This window comes from Nyctereutes procyonoides, unplaced genomic scaffold (assembly GCF_905146905.1).
Source record: "Nyctereutes procyonoides isolate TBG_1078 unplaced genomic scaffold, NYPRO_anot_genome, whole genome shotgun sequence".
NCBI lineage: Eukaryota > Metazoa > Chordata > Mammalia > Carnivora > Canidae > Nyctereutes > Nyctereutes procyonoides.
The window spans coordinates 33,202,337-33,217,956 of record NW_026575132.1 but is presented as its reverse complement, the minus strand read 5'-3'; the positions used below and the strand labels follow the sequence as shown (position 1 = coordinate 33,217,956).

General features: G+C 37.6%; 1 protein-coding gene and 1 non-coding gene across 3 annotated transcripts in view; one reads left to right on the top strand and one right to left on the bottom strand.

Annotated features, from left to right (window-relative positions):
• Positions 1-15,620, bottom strand: part of ZFAND4 (zinc finger AN1-type containing 4) — a 74,848-nt gene that overhangs the window by 54,729 nt on the left and 4,499 nt on the right. Inside the window, exon 2 of one of the 2 annotated variants that reach the window (XM_055345098.1) lies at positions 11,512-11,812. The exons of the other annotated variant lie outside the window; for it this stretch is intronic. Coding sequence (XP_055201073.1) covers positions 11,512-11,773 — 262 coding nt within the window. The 5' untranslated portion in view covers positions 11,774-11,812. The remainder of the gene's footprint in view (positions 1-11,511; positions 11,813-15,620) is intronic. 2 annotated transcript variants of the gene reach the window in all.
• LOC129523090 (U6 spliceosomal RNA) lies at positions 10,964-11,068 on the top strand. Its single transcript, XR_008667050.1, has one exon. It is a non-coding gene; the product is annotated as a U6 spliceosomal RNA (small nuclear RNA).

The following is a 15,620-nucleotide window of genomic DNA, read 5'->3' as shown; positions in this document are numbered from 1 at the left end:
TGTGGTTTTCCAGAAATGTGTCCATTTCTTCTAGGTTGCCTAAATTATTGGTATATAGCTGCTCATAATAAGTTTTTAAAATCGTTTGTATTTCCTTGGTGTTGGTCGTGATCTCTCCGTTCTCATTCATGATTTTATTAATTTGAGTCTTTTCTCTTTTCCTTTTAATAAGGATGGCTAATGGTTTATCTATCTTATGAATTCTTTCAAAGAACCAACTCCTGGTTTTGTTGATCTGTTCCACAGTTCTTCTGGTCTCGATTTCATTGAGTTCTGCTCGAATCTTTATTAACTCTCTTCTTCTGCTGGATGAAGGTTTCATTTGCTGTTGCTTCTCCAGCTCCTTTGGGTGCAAGGTTAGCTTTTGTATTGGAGTTCTTTCCAGTTTTTTGAGGGATGCTAGTATTGTGATGTATTTCCCCCTCAGGACTGCCTTCGTTGTATCCCAAAGATTTTGAATGGTTGTATCTTCATTCTCATTAGTTTCCATGAATCTTTTTAATTCTTCTCTAATTTCCTGGTTGACACTTTCATCTTTTAGCAGGATGGTCTTTAACCTCCACATGTTTGAAGTCCTTCCAAACTTCTTCTTGTGATTTAGTTCTAGTTTCAAAGCATTATGGTCTGAAAATATGCAGGGGACGATCCCAATCTTTTGGTATCGGTTAAGACCTGATTTGTGACCCAGTATGTGGTCTATTCTGGAGAAAGTAACATGTGCACTTGAGAAGAATGTATATTCAGTTGCATTTGGATGTAAATTTCTGTAAATATTTGTGAAATCGATCTGGTCCAGTGTATCATTTAAAGGTCTCGTTTCTTTGGAGATGTTGTGCTTAGAAGATCTGTCATTTACAGAAAGCGTCATGTTGAGGTCTCCCAGTATTTTTGTATTATTTTAAGTATGTCTTAACTTTGGTTATTAATTGACTGATATACTTGGCAGCTCCCACAGCATTCAGGGCAAAATATTCATGACTGTTAGGTTCTCTTCTGGATAGATCCTTTAAGTATGATGTAGTGTCCCTCCTTCATCTCTTGCTACAGTCTTTGGGATAAACTTCAATTTAGGGATCCCTGGGTGGCGCAGTGGTTTGGCGCCTGCCTTTGGCCCAGGGCGCGATCCTGGAGACCCGGGATCGAATCCCACGTCGGGCTCCCGGTGCATGGAGCCTGCTTCTCCCTCTGCCTGTGTCTCTGCCTCTCTCTCTCTCACTGTGTGCCTATCATAAATAAATAAAAATTAAAAAAAAAAAAAATAAAAAAAAATAAAAAAACTTCAATTTATCTGATATGAGGATGGCTACCCCTGCTTTCTCTTGAAAACCATTTGAATGGTACATGGTTCTCCATTCTTTCATTTTCAGGCTGTAGGTGTCCTTAGGTCTAAAATGAGTCCCTGTAGACAGCAAATAGATGGGTCTTGCTTTCTATCCAGTTTGAAACCCTGTGTCTTTTGATGGGATCATTAAGCCCACTCATGTTCAGAGTTACTATTGAAAGATATGAATTTAGTGTCATCATTGATACCTATTCAGTCGCTGTTTTTGTGGATTGTTTCCTTGGACTTCCTCTTTCTTTTTTTTTTTTTAAAGATTTATTATTTATTTATTTATTTATTTATTTAGTTAGTTAGTTAGTTATGATAGACATAGAGAGAGAGAGAGAGGCAGAGACACAGGAGGAGGGAGAAGCAGGCTCCATGCCGGGAGCCCGATGTGGGACTCAATCCCGGGACTCCAGGATTGCGCCCTGGGCCAAAGGCAGGCGCTAAACCGCTGAGCCACCTAGGGATCCCGGACTTCCTCTTTCTTTTACGGAGTCCCCGTTAATATTTCTTGCAGAGCTGGTTTGGTGGTCCCATATTCTTTCAGTTTCTGCCTATCTTGGAAGCTCTTTATCTCTCCTTCTATTCTGAATGAGAGCCTTGCTGGATAGAGTATTCATGGCTCCATGTTCTTTTCATTTAGGACCTTGAATATATCCTGCCAGTCCTTTCTGGCCTGCCAGGTCTCTGTGGAGAGGTCTGCTGTTACCCTAATACTTCTCCCCATAAAGGTTAGGGATTTCTTGTCTCTTGGTGCTTTAAGGATCTTGTCTTTATCTTTGGAATTTGCAAGTTTCACTATGAAATGTGAGGGTGTTGAACGGTTTTTACTGATTTTAGGGAGGGACCTCTCTATCTCCTGGATCTGAATGCTTGTTTCCCTTCCCAAGTTAGGGAAGTTCTCAGCTATGATTTGTTCAAATACACCTTCTGGTCCTCTGTCCCTTTCGGCGCCCTCTGGAACCCCAATTAAAAGTAGATTTTTCCTTCTTAGGCTGTCATTTATTTCCCTTAACCTAATCTCATGATCTTTTGGTTTTCTCTTTTTTCCTCAGCTTCCCTCCTTGCCATCAACTTGTCTTCTCTGTCACTCACTCGTTTTTCTACCTCATTAACCCTTGTCGTTAGGACCTCCCGTTTGGATTGCATCTCATTTAATTGATTTTTAATTTCGGCCTGATTGGACCTAAATTCTGCAGTCATGAAGTCTCTTGAATCCTTTATGCTTTTTCCAGAGCCACCAGTAGCTTTATAATCATGCTTCTAAATTGGCTTTCTGACATCTAATTGTAATCCAAATTCTGTAATTATGTGGGAGAGAGAGTACTGTTTCTGATTCTTTTGTGATGAGTTCTTCCTTCTAGTCATTTTGCTATGTACAGAGTGGCTAAAAACAAGTTGTACTGAAAAACGGAGAAAAAGAGGAAAAAAAGGGGGAGGGGGACAAACAAAAAACAAGGAGGGGTATCCTCTGATTCTATATACTTTAAGTCCCTCGACTTCCCCTGGAACTTTCCAGCACTACTTGGTCAAGAACTTGCCCTTCCCCTGTCCTTCCAGCTGGTGTTCTGGGGGAGGAGACTTCTCTGCTGATTCTCAGTTGTATGCATCTGGGGGAGCTGTCTCGCCCCCGCCAGGTGCACGGCTCAGTAGGAGCTGTTTATCCTGTGAGGACTCTGCTCCCTGGCAGCCCTGCTCAACCCATGTACCAGGTGACACCAGGAGGAACAGCAACAGTGGCGGAGGCCAGTTCTCCAGCCCTAGAGTCAGCTCCCTCAGTAACTACCACATCTCCCAGTCCGCAGGGGCCTGGATGCTCTGGGGGTGGGGGGCGCTGATCTGCAGAGCTCAGGGCCACCCAGCGGCAGGAGTGTCCCCGCTGTCCCACGCCTTCTAGGCCCCCGACTGTCCTGGGGGGAGCGCCGGATCTTGGTTGTGTCCCCCGGCTCCTTGGCCTCTGGGGCCTGTGCTGCTGGAATCATACTCCCCAGCCGCTCAGCCCCCTCCCCGCAGAGCCACCGTGGAGCTGCTCCCGAGGCCCCCCTGGGCGTGCCCTCCAGCCCTTTAGGTAGCTCGGCCTGTGGTGTGTGGTATGCTCTCCCCAGGGTGCACCTCTTCTGTTAGTGACCCCGGGAACCTGGGGGGCATCCCAGGACCCCTCCTGGGATCCTGCCCAAGCTCCCTGCGAGTGCCTTTCCGTCCGGGAAGATTGATAAAGCTCCTGCTTCTCCGGGCTTGGGCTTTCCTGTCCTGGAGGCTCTCGCCGACCGGCCTTAGCCCAGCCTCTCACGGGGGCCCCTCCCCCTTGAATGCTTTTTTATTTATTTTTCATTCTTCCTACCTTGATAGAAGCACAAACTCTTCTCACTGTAGCATTCCAGCTCTTCTCTCTTTAAATCAAGCCGAATTTGTAGGTTTTCAGGATGATTTGAAAGTTATCTATGTAAGTTGGTGGGGACAGGTGACTTGGGGACCCTACTCTTCTGCCATCTTGCCCTGCCTCATGTGTCAGAATAAATATTCTTTTAAAAAAAAGAAAGAAAAGAAGGGCACCTGGGTGGTTCAGTCGCTTAAGCATCTGCTTTACTTTGGCTCAAGTCATGAGAGATCCATCCTTGCATTAGGTTCCCTGCTCAGTGGGGAATTTGCTTCTCCTTCTCCCTCTGTTGTTCTCCCTGCTTGTTATCTCTCTCTCTCTCTGTCAAATAAATAAATAAATACAATCTTTGGAGGAGAGGAAAAATAGAAAAACAGAGAAACAATTCTTAACTGGCTAACTACGGTACAGCGCAGAAGAGGCAAATAGAAACAATCACCTAGCAGCCTTTCCCTAAAAAGAGATACATTTGCATACTTTAAAGATGGTAGCCGAGGGGACAGCTTCCAAATAGCCTGTATCTACATGCTGAGATGCTTCCCACTGGGACAACTACTGCAAGCCACAAAAATGCACTGTTTGGATAATCACAAAGATCTGAGAGATAACCAAGGGCAGGGTTGAATGAGAAGGTTCATCTCAAATATAAGACCACTACATCAAGATTGGAAGAAATGGCTGTTTTAACTAAAGCACAGAAACCATCAAGGAGAGTCAAGAAAAGTAAAGAGACAAATACGTTCCAAACAAAAAAACAAGATAAAAATTCTTGATGAAATGGAGATAAGTGATCTACCTGATAAAGAGTTCAAAATAATGATCATGAAGATATTTGCCAATGTCAGAAGGATAATGCATGAACAAAGTGAGAATTTCAACAAAGAGAAAATGTATGAAAGTATCAAATAATCACAGAGCTGAAGAATAAAATAACTGAATTGAAAAATTAAATACAGGGGTAAAACAGCCAACCATACAAAGCAGAAGAAAAGGTCAGCAAACTGAAAGGGCAGTGGAATTCATCCAGTCAAAGGAGCAAAAAGATAAAAGAGAAAAGTCAAAAGTCAGATTAATGGATTTATGGAACAATATTAAAAAGACCAATATTTGCATTATAGAGGTCCCAAAAGGTAAAGACAGAGAAAAACAGACATAAAACTTAGATTAATCCACAGAGACCCAAGCTAAGACACATTATAATTTAACTGTCATAAGTTAAAGATAAGGAGAGCATCCTTCTAAAGCAGCAAGAGAAAAACAGCTTCTTTTTTTTAAATTTTTTTATTAATTTTTATTTATTTATGATAGTCACAGAGAGAGAGAGAGAGAGAGAGAGAGAGAGAGAGGCAGAGACACAGGCAGAGGGAGAAGCAGGCTCCATGCACCGGGAGCCCGACGTGGGATTCGATCCCGGGTCTCCAGGATCACGCCCTGGGCCAAAGGCAGGCGCCAAACCGCTGCGCCACCCAGGGATCCCCAGAAAAACAGCTTCTTAAGAACAAGAAATCTCACATAAGACTATAAGAAGATATTTCAGCAGAAACTTTCCAGGCCCAAAAAGAGTGGTACAACATATTCAAAGTGCTAAAAGAAAACACTGCTAAGAATACTTTACCTAGCAAAGTGGTCTTTCAGAATTACAGATAAGACAAAGTTTTCCAAAAAAGCAAAAGCTGAAGGAGTTCAGCAACAATAGACCAGAATTACAAGAAATGTGAAAAGAACATCTTTAAACTGCAATAAAATACTATAACTAGTAACAGGAAAACATCTGAAAGTATAAATCTCACTGTTAAAAATACATGGTTAAATTCAGAGTAATCTAAAGTAATGACAGTGCGTTAATCACTTATAAATCAAGTATGACGACTAAAGTACAAAAGTAGTAAAAATAAATAGAACTACAATAATTTGTTAATGAATACAAGATAAATTGCTGCATTAAAAATGTAAGATGTAGGAGGAAGAGTAATAATACAGAGCTTTAGAGAGCATTTGAAATTAAGTTGTTATGTGCTTAAAATAAACTGTATAAACATGATGTTTTATATAAGTTTCCTGGTTTTAACCACAAAGCAAAAACCTATAGGAGATCTGTAAAAGATAAACAGAAAAAAAAAATCTAAGCATACCACTACAAAAAATCATCAAATCACAAAGGAAGAAGGCAAGAGAAACGGAAAACAAATGAATTATAGAGCAGCAAGAAAACAATCAACAAAATGGAAATAATTCCTATACCTTATCTGTAATTACCTTAATGTAAATGGACCAAATTCTCCAATCAAGAGAGTGGTTGAATGGGCAAATGATAATAATAATCATAAGACCTAACTATATTCTGCTTAGAGAAGATTCACTTCTGCTTTAAGGACACACTCAGACAGAAAGGGATGGAAAAAAGCATTCCATGCCAAAAGAAACCAAAAAAAGTAGGGAGCAACTATACTTATATTAGACAAAAGGAACTTCAAGACAAAGACTATATAACAGGAGACAAAAAAACGTCATTATAGAATGATAAAAGTGTTAATCCCACAAGAGGATATTACATTTATAAATATCTATGCACCTAAATACATAAAACAAATATTAATAGACCTAAAGATAGAAAGAATCTGCAATACAATAATAGTAGAGTACTTCAATATCCCACCTTCACCAACAAATCATCCAGATAGAAAATCTATAGAGAAACATTAGATTTAAATGACACATTAGACCAACTGGCTTTAACATTTACAGAACATTCCATCCAAAAGCAGGATATACACTCTTCTCAAGTAAAAATAGAATGTATTCTAGGATAGATCATATGTCAGGTCACAAAATAAGTCTTAATAAATTTAAGAAGACTGAAATCTTATCAAGTCTCTTTTCCAAACATAATGTTATAAAACTAGAAATTAACTACAAAAAGAAAACTGCAAAATTCACAAATATGTAAAGATTAAACAACATGCTATTGATAAATAATGAGATAAAGAACAAATCAAAAAAGAAAATTAATAATACCTGGAGACAAATGAAAATGGAAATACAACATACCAAAATTCAGGAGGTACAGCAAAATTAGTTCTAAGAGAGACATTCATAGCAATAAACAACCACATTAAGGACACAATGGTATTTCACACAACCTAACTTTACAACTCAAGGAATATGGAAAAAAATAAGGATAAACTAAACCTAAAGTTAGCAGAATCAATGCAATAACAAAGATCCAGAGCAGAAATAAATGAAATAGAGGCTAAAAGGGCAATAGAAAAGATCAAAGAAACTAAGAGCCAATTACTTTTAAGAGATGAGAAAACCTTTAGTCAGACTCATCAAGAAGAGAGGACTCCAAATAAATAAAATCAGAAATCAAAAAGGGGAAGTTGCAATTGATACCATAGAAATATAAAAGATTAGAGATACTATGAATAATTACAAGCCAACAAATTGGAAAACCTAGAAGAAATAAATTCCTATAAACACACAACCTACCAAGACTGAATCATGAAAAAAGAAAAAATTCAAAACAGACCAATTAGTAAGGAAATAAATCAGCAGTCAAAAATCTACCAAGAAACAACAGTGCAGGACCAGCTGGCTTCACTTGTGAATTCTATGAAACATGTAAAGAACAGCGAATACCAATCCTTCTCAAATTCTTTCAAAAAGAGAAGAGGGAACATTTCCATAACTCATGTTACAAGTCCACCATTACCCTAACACCAAAACTAGACAAAGATACTACGAAAAAAGAAAATTACAAGACAATATTCCTGATAAACAAAGATGCAAATATCCTCATAAAATATTAGCAAACTACATTCAACAATAAAACACATAAAACAATAGAATAGAATAGAATAGAATAGAATAGAATAGAATAGAATAGAACATTAAAAGGATCATATACCATGAACTATTCCAGAAATCCAAAGATGGTTCAACGTCCACAGATCAATATGATGTACCACATTAAAAAATTAAGGATAGGGTGCCTGGGTGGCTCAGGCAGTTAAGCATCTGCCTTCAGTTCAGGTCATGATCCCAGAGTCCTGTAATCAAGCCCCAAGTTGGGTTCCCTGCTCAGCTGGAAGTCTGCCTGTCGCCTGTCCCTCTCCATCTGCACTGCCCATGCTTGCTCTCCCTCTTTCTAATAAATAAAATCTTTTTTAAAAATGAAGGATAAAAATAGGATCATTTCAACAGATGCAGAGAAAGCATTTAACAAAATTCAACATCCATTCATGGTACAAACTGTCAAAAAACTGGGTATAGAGAAAACATACCTCAACATAATAAAGGCCATATACGACAAGCTCACAATAACCATCATACTGAATGGGGAAAAATGGAAGGCTTTTCCTCTAAGGTGAGTAACAAAATAAAGATACCCATTCTTGCCACTTTTATTCAACATAGTACTGAAAGTCCTAGAAAGAGCAATTAGGCAAGAAAATGAAAAGGTATCCAATGCAGAATGAAACAAGTATAACTATTTCTATTTGCAGATGACATATATTAAAAAACTAAAAATTCCACAAAAAAAAAAAACCCGTTAGAACTAATAAAGTCAGTAAAGTTGCAGGATACAAGATCAATACAAAATACTAATGTATGTTTCCATACACTAATAATGAACTACCAAAAAGAAATTTTAAAAACCCAATTTACAATTGCATCAAAAGGAATGAAATACCTACAAATAAGTTTAATCATGTGAGACAAGATTCCATCAAAATCCTAGAGAACACAGGCAACACCCTTTTTGAACTCGGCCACAGTAACTTCTTGCAAGATACATCCACAAAGGCAAGGGAAACAAAAGCAAAAATGAACTATTGGGACTTCATCAAGATAAGCTTTTGCACAGCAAAGGATACAGTCAACAAAACTCAAAGACAACCTACAGAATGGGAGAAGATATTTGCAAATGATGTATCAGATAAAGGGCTAGTATCCAAGATCTATAAAGAACTTATTCAACTCAACAGCAAAGAAACAAACAATTCAATCATGAAATGAGCAAAAGACATGAACAGAAATTTCACAGAGGAAGACATAGACATGGCCAACAAGCACATGAGAAAATGCTCCGCATCACTTGCCATCAGGGAAATACACATCAAAACCACAATGAGATACCACCTCACACCAGTGAGATTGGGGAAAATAAACAAGGCAGGAAACAACAAACGTGGGAGAGGATGTGGAGAAAGGGGAACCCTCCTTCACTGTTGGTGGGAATGTGAACTGGTGCAGCCACTCTGGAAAACTGTGTGGAGGTTCCTCAAAGAGTTAAAAATAGATCTGCCCTACGACCCAGCAATTGTACTGCTGGGGATTGACCCCAAAGATACAGATGCAGTGAAACGCCGGGACACCTGCACCCCGATGTTTCTAGCAGCAATGTCCACAATAGCCAAACTGTGGAAGGAGCCTCGGTGTCCATTGAGGATATTATGCTGAGTGAAACAGAAGTCAATCGGAGAAGGACAAACATTATATGGTCTCATTCATTTGGGGAATATAAAAATTAGTGAAAGGGAATAAAGGGAAAGGAGAGAAAATGAGTGAAAATATCAGTGAGGGTGACAAAACATGAGAGACACCTAACTCTGGGAAATGAACAAGGCGTAGTGGAAGGAGAGGTGTGCGGGGGGTTTGGGTGACTGTCTGATGGGCACTGAGGGAGGCACTTGTTGGGATGAGCACTGGGTGTTATGCTATATGTTGGCAAATTGAAGTCCAATAAAAAAATTTAAAAAAAGAGAAAAAGAAAAAACAGAATGAAAGTATACAAAAGAATTAAAAGTAAATGTTGGAAGTAAAAAACAATAACAGAAATTTAAAAAGACTGATCGGCCTGCTTATTAGTAGACTGGAAATTGCAAGGAAAGAATCAGTGAGCTTAAAGCTTAAAGAAATGTTGACAGACCATCAAAAGATGAATGGATAAAGAAGATGTGGTTTATGTATACAATGGAATATTACTCAGCCATTAGAAACGACAAATACCCACCATTTGCTTCAACGTGGATGGAACTGGAGGGTATTATGCTAAGTGAAGTAAGTCAATCGGAGAAGGACAAACAGTGTATGTTCTCATTCATTTGGGGAATATAAATAATAGTGAAAGGGAATATAAGGGAAGGGAGAAGAAATGTGTGGGAAATATCAGAAAGGGAGACAGAACATAAAGACTCCTAACTCTGGGAAATGAACAAGGGGTGGTGGAAAGGGAGGTGGGCGGGGGGGGGGTGACTGGGTGACGGGCACTGAGTGGGGCACTTGATGGGATGAGCACTGGGTGTTATGCTATATGTTGGCAAATTGAACTCTAATTACAAAAAAAAAAAAAGGGAATGACATTTTCCTAGGATGAGTCCCTAATCTTCTGTAAGCCAATTTTAATCTTCTGACACTAAGATACCTAAGCAAGATACTTTCTAAAATGTTTTTGCTGCATGAAGATTATTCAAAATGCATGAAAGGGGGAAAAATAGAGAGATTATTTAGAACACAAGATGGTTTTATCTTCCTGCTCCTAAAAAGATATAATTATACCATCATATTAATAAAAAAGCAGAACAATGTCAAAATACCCTCTTCTACCTCTGTGTCTCAGCAAATCACTTGGGGGAAAGATGTTTCATGTGCCATTACTCGATGTACTAATATGGCCACTGGACTCAGCTGGCCACTAACTTCACAGAATAGTTAGTAGAGAAACAGCAACTATTTAGTTCAGACACCAGGATTCTCGACTTTAATAGACAAAAGATTCCAACACTAATCATCCTTCTACAACTCTGAACTTAAACTAGAGGGCAATGCTCGTTATTACCGCTAAATTACAGCAACATCCATTTAGTGTTATATAGAACAATTTAATTTTTAAGTACATACTGGGTTCTAACAACTATAATGGCAAATACCACTTATTTCAGAAATTTGTAAAGTACAAAGAAAAAGATTCTAATTTTAACACAAAATAATTTATGACCCCTTTCACACACATGTAAGCCACAAAGACACTGAACTTGTTCAATATTGTTCAATATTCAGCATTCCTGCTGTACCGAGGAAAGTTCAAATATATGTAAATGTAAGCCAAAACTCTTAGAAAATCTCCACATTAAAAAAAGAAAAGTAGTGCTCGCTTCAGCAGCATGTATACTAACTGGAATGAGTGGGATAAGCACTGGGTGTTATACTCTATGTTGGCAAATTGAACTCCAATAAAAAAACATACAAAAATTTAAAAATTTTTAAAAATTTAAAAATTAAAACTGGAATGATATAGGGAAGATTCACCTGGCCCTGCATGCAGGGATGACAAGCAAATTCATGAAGCATTCTATATTTTAAATAAATACATACAAACGTAATAAAAAAAATAAAAATATCTGCAAAGTAGTATAAATAGGTAAAGAAGGTCACTAAAACGGAACTCAATCATGATTTGCCATTGAAAATAACTGTAAGGTACTTATGGAAGATTTTGCATGTCATCATAACCTGTTGAAAAATTATTTTAAAATTTCACATACTATTACCACAATGTCAGAGATTTCCTTCAAAAGAACCTAGTAGAAGTAGAAAGGGGTGGGAGGAATGCAGAAATAGAAACATGACAGTTCATGAGTTAATAACTGTTGAAGCTGAGGAAGGGGTCTAAAGAGTGCATTACTCTACTCTTCCTACTTCTATCTAGGTTTGACATTTTATCCATAAGAAAAGTTAGAATTATTACACACTCCGGATGAACAAATGTAATCTTCGTACCCTAAAAGCAAAGAAAAACTAGTACCTTCCAATCTTTGAATTTTTGCTTTCACAGAAATAACAGCTTCAAAGGGTGAAACTCTCAGCTCAAAACATGTTCCAGTCAATGTTTCAATGAAGAGCTCCATGGTATCATAGAAAGGAAGTTTGTAGTAAAACGGTCCCACGTTATCTTCATTGAAGAATGGAGGATCTTTTCTGTTATCCATTACTTTGACTTTTCTAATTCCTCTGGAATATGTTGTAGGCAACTGTATTCCAGTTCTAGCCAAATCACTTTTGAACATTGGTAATATATATCGTTGTTCATGTTTTGAGTTTTATACCTAAAAAACAAGAATATTTTTTTTTTAACAAGCCTATCTGAATGTCTCATTCTGCTATAAAGACTTCTCAATCACTCTGGCCTACATCAATCTTCCAGACAGCCCTAGAATTCTTTCCAGTACTTAATTGGTCTAAATCCTTAATCTTTCACATTTGTTTCCGAAACCACTCTCCCAATTAGACCATAAGATTATTAAGAACAGGATGGCTCAGTCGGTTAAACATCTACCTTTGGCTCAGGTCATGATCCCAGGGTCCTGGGATCAAGCCCCACATCAGGTTCCCTGCTCAGCGGAGAGTCTATTTCTCCTTCTCCCTCTACCCCTTTCCCTGCTCATGTTCACGCATGCTGTCTCTCTCAAATAAATATTTTTTTTAAAAAAAAGATTAAGAACAGCTGTATTTACAATACTTTTCTATATCTTACTAGAGCTCAACACATTTATTTACTTACAGTACATACTCAAATATATTTTTGTTAATGTCATTTAACCCAATAAACTCAACAGAGATTTGCAAGATTTTGAAAACTTTATGCATATCCTTTACTAAACCATGTAAATTATGTTTTCTAACCCACACAAAATGTTATAGCCATTGTACATTTAAATCACACTGAATAAAAAAATAGGGTTTTTTGATAGGTTAATAGGTTCCTTAAAAATAAGACTTACTAAAAAAAAAAATAAGACTCACTAAAAAAAATAAATAAGACTCACTAAATAATAATTAGCATTCCAGAAGTTATCTATCATTACTGCACTAAGATAACACTTATATTGGTAACAGACATTAGACATAATCTCTACACACAAGCACGCAATGACTTATGACAGGCAAACACAACAGACAAAAGTCCTAAGATAAATTACAAGCATATGATTACAATAGGAACAACTGATAAACTGCTAATCAGTGAAAACTTTGTTTTTAAAGATTTGTTTATTTATTATGATAGTCATAGAGACAGGAGAGAGGCAGAGACACAGGAGGAGGGAGAAGCAGTCTTCATGCCGGGAGCCCGACGCGGGACTCCAGGATCGCACCCAGGACCAAAGGTAGGCGCCAAACCGCTGAGCCACCCAGGGATTCCCTAATCAGTGAAAACTTTGTAAAGGGAATGTCTTGAACTTAAAGTAGGACAGGTGATACACATCTTCCTGGAGGCATAGGTAAATCTTTATTATAGCTTTAGTGAAATGTTATTTACATACCATAAAATTCACCTATTTAAAATCTAAAATTGACTGGTTTTTATTATGTTTACAGAATTGTACAACCATCACAATCATCTTTAGAACATTTTCATCACCCCCAAAAAAGGAACCCCATACTCTTTAAATATCACTCCCAAATTCTCCCTTCCCCTCCCAGCCCTAGGCACCCCCAATCTACTTTGCCATTTTGCTTATTCTTGTCATTTCCCATAATCATACAATATGTAATCTTTTATAAATGGCTTCTTTCACTTAGCATAACATTCTCAAAGTTCATTCATGATTCTTAGGTGTATCAGTATTTCATTCTTTTTTATCGCTGAATAATAGTCCATTGTATTAATACACATTGTTTATGCAGTCATCAGTTGATGGGCATGTTGAGTTGTTTCCAATTTGGGGTTATTATGAATAATGCTACAAGAACATTTGATTACAAGTGTTTGTGTGGACATATGTTTTCCTTTCTCTCCCACATATACCTAGGATTGGAATTATTAGGTTAGGTGGTAACACATTCAGCAACTTGTGTTATTACCAACTGTTTTCAGAAGTGGTCAGAACCATCTTACATTCCCACCAACAATGAAAGAGAGTGCTGATTGCTCCACACCCTTGCCAATACGTTTTATTATCTTGGTGAATAAAGCCATCCTAGTGGGTGTGAAGTAGTATTTTACTGTGGTTGCAATTTTCTTTCTCTATAGACTAATGACATTGAGCGTGCTTATTGGCTATTTGTATATCTTCTTTACAGAAATGTTGATTCAGAAAATATATTCATACCCTTTGTCAATTTTTACTAGTTGTTGCATTACTAGTTGTAAAAGGGATTTTTTTTTCATGTTTTTTAGATACAAGCCTCTTAAAGATCTAGGATTCTCAAATATTTCTTCCATGGGTTGTCATTTAGCTTTCTTGACAGTGTCCTTCAAAGCATAAGAGTGTATTTTAATGACCTCCAATTTGGCTATTTTTCTTTTGTTGCTTGTGCTTTTGTCAATGTTCCAAAAACTTGACCTCATCCAAAGTAATATTTACATATATTTTTCTAAGAATTGTATAGTTTATTTTTTTTAATTTTATTTATTCATGAGAGACACAGAGAGAGAGAGAGGCAGAAACACAGACAGAGGGAGAAGCAGGCTCCATGCAGGGAGCCCGACGAGGGACTCGATCCTAAGTCTCTAGGATCACACCCTGGACTGAAGGCAGGCAGTAAACCACTGCCACCCAGGCTGCCCAGAATTGTATAGTTTTAGCCTTACATGTAGGCCTGTTTTGAATTCATGTTTGTGGTATGAAAGAAGGGTCCAGCGTTATACTTTGCCAAGTAAAAACCCAATTGTCCCAGCAGCATTTGTCATAAAAACTAATTCTATTCCCATTGAATTGTCTTGGCACCCTTGTCAAAAACCAATTGACCACAAAATGAGGATTTAATACCAGTCCTTCAATTCTATTCATCTACATGCCTGTCCTTATAATAGTACAATACCTTTTTACCTTTGTAGTAAGTTTTGAAATCAGAAAGTGTGAGTTCTCTAATTTCTTCTTCTAGGACTCCTGGTTACTCTGGGTCCTTTGAATTTCCACATTAATTTTAGAATCAGATGGTCTATTTTGCAAAAACACTAGTTGGGCTTTTGAATAAGGACTTGTTGAGTATGCAGATTAATTTGGAAATCACCACCGTGACAATATTAAGTTTTATGATTTATGAACATGTAATGCCCTTCAGTTTATTTAAAACTTCTTAAATTGCTTTCAACAATGTTTTATAGTGTTTAGAGTACAAATTTTGCTTTAAAAAAAGTATTCCTAAGAATTATATTCTGATACTATAAATGAAATTGTGTCATATTCAATTTGTTCATTGCTAGTGCAGAGAAATACAATTGATTTTAATATGATGATATTGTACACTTGTAACCCTGCAGAATTTTTAGTTCTAGTAGTTTTTCAGTGGATTCCTTAGGATTTTCTCCATCAAAGTTCATGTCATCGGCAAACGGAGATTTTTACTTCTTCATTTCCAATCTTCAACATTCTAATAAGATGCTCTTTATTTCCTTTTCTTACCTAAATACAAGCTTGAGTATTGGTGGTAAGAGCAGACATTATTGTCTTACTCCTGACTGTAAGGGAAAAGCATTCAATCTTTCACTACATGGTACTGATTTGGACTGTGGGGTTTTCCTACATAATCTGAATCACACTGAGGGGATTCCCTTCTACTTTAAGAATCTTTTTTTAAAAAAAAAACATAAAGGGTGTTGTACTTTGTCAAATGCTTTTCTGTCCAGTGTCTAGTGGGATAATCATATGGTTTTTGTCTCTTATTCTATCAATATGGTGTTTAGGGACACCTGGGTGGCTCAGTGTTGAGCGTCCACCTTTGCCTCACGGCGTAATCCTGGGGTCCTGAGATTGAATCCCATATCTGGCTCCCTGCAGGGAGCCTGCTTCTCCCTCTGCCTGTGTCTCTGCCTCTCTCTGTCTCTCATGAATAAATATTTAAAAAAATAATATGGTGTTTAAAAGAACACTGATGGGGGGCACCTGGGTGGCTCAGTCAGTTAAGCAACCA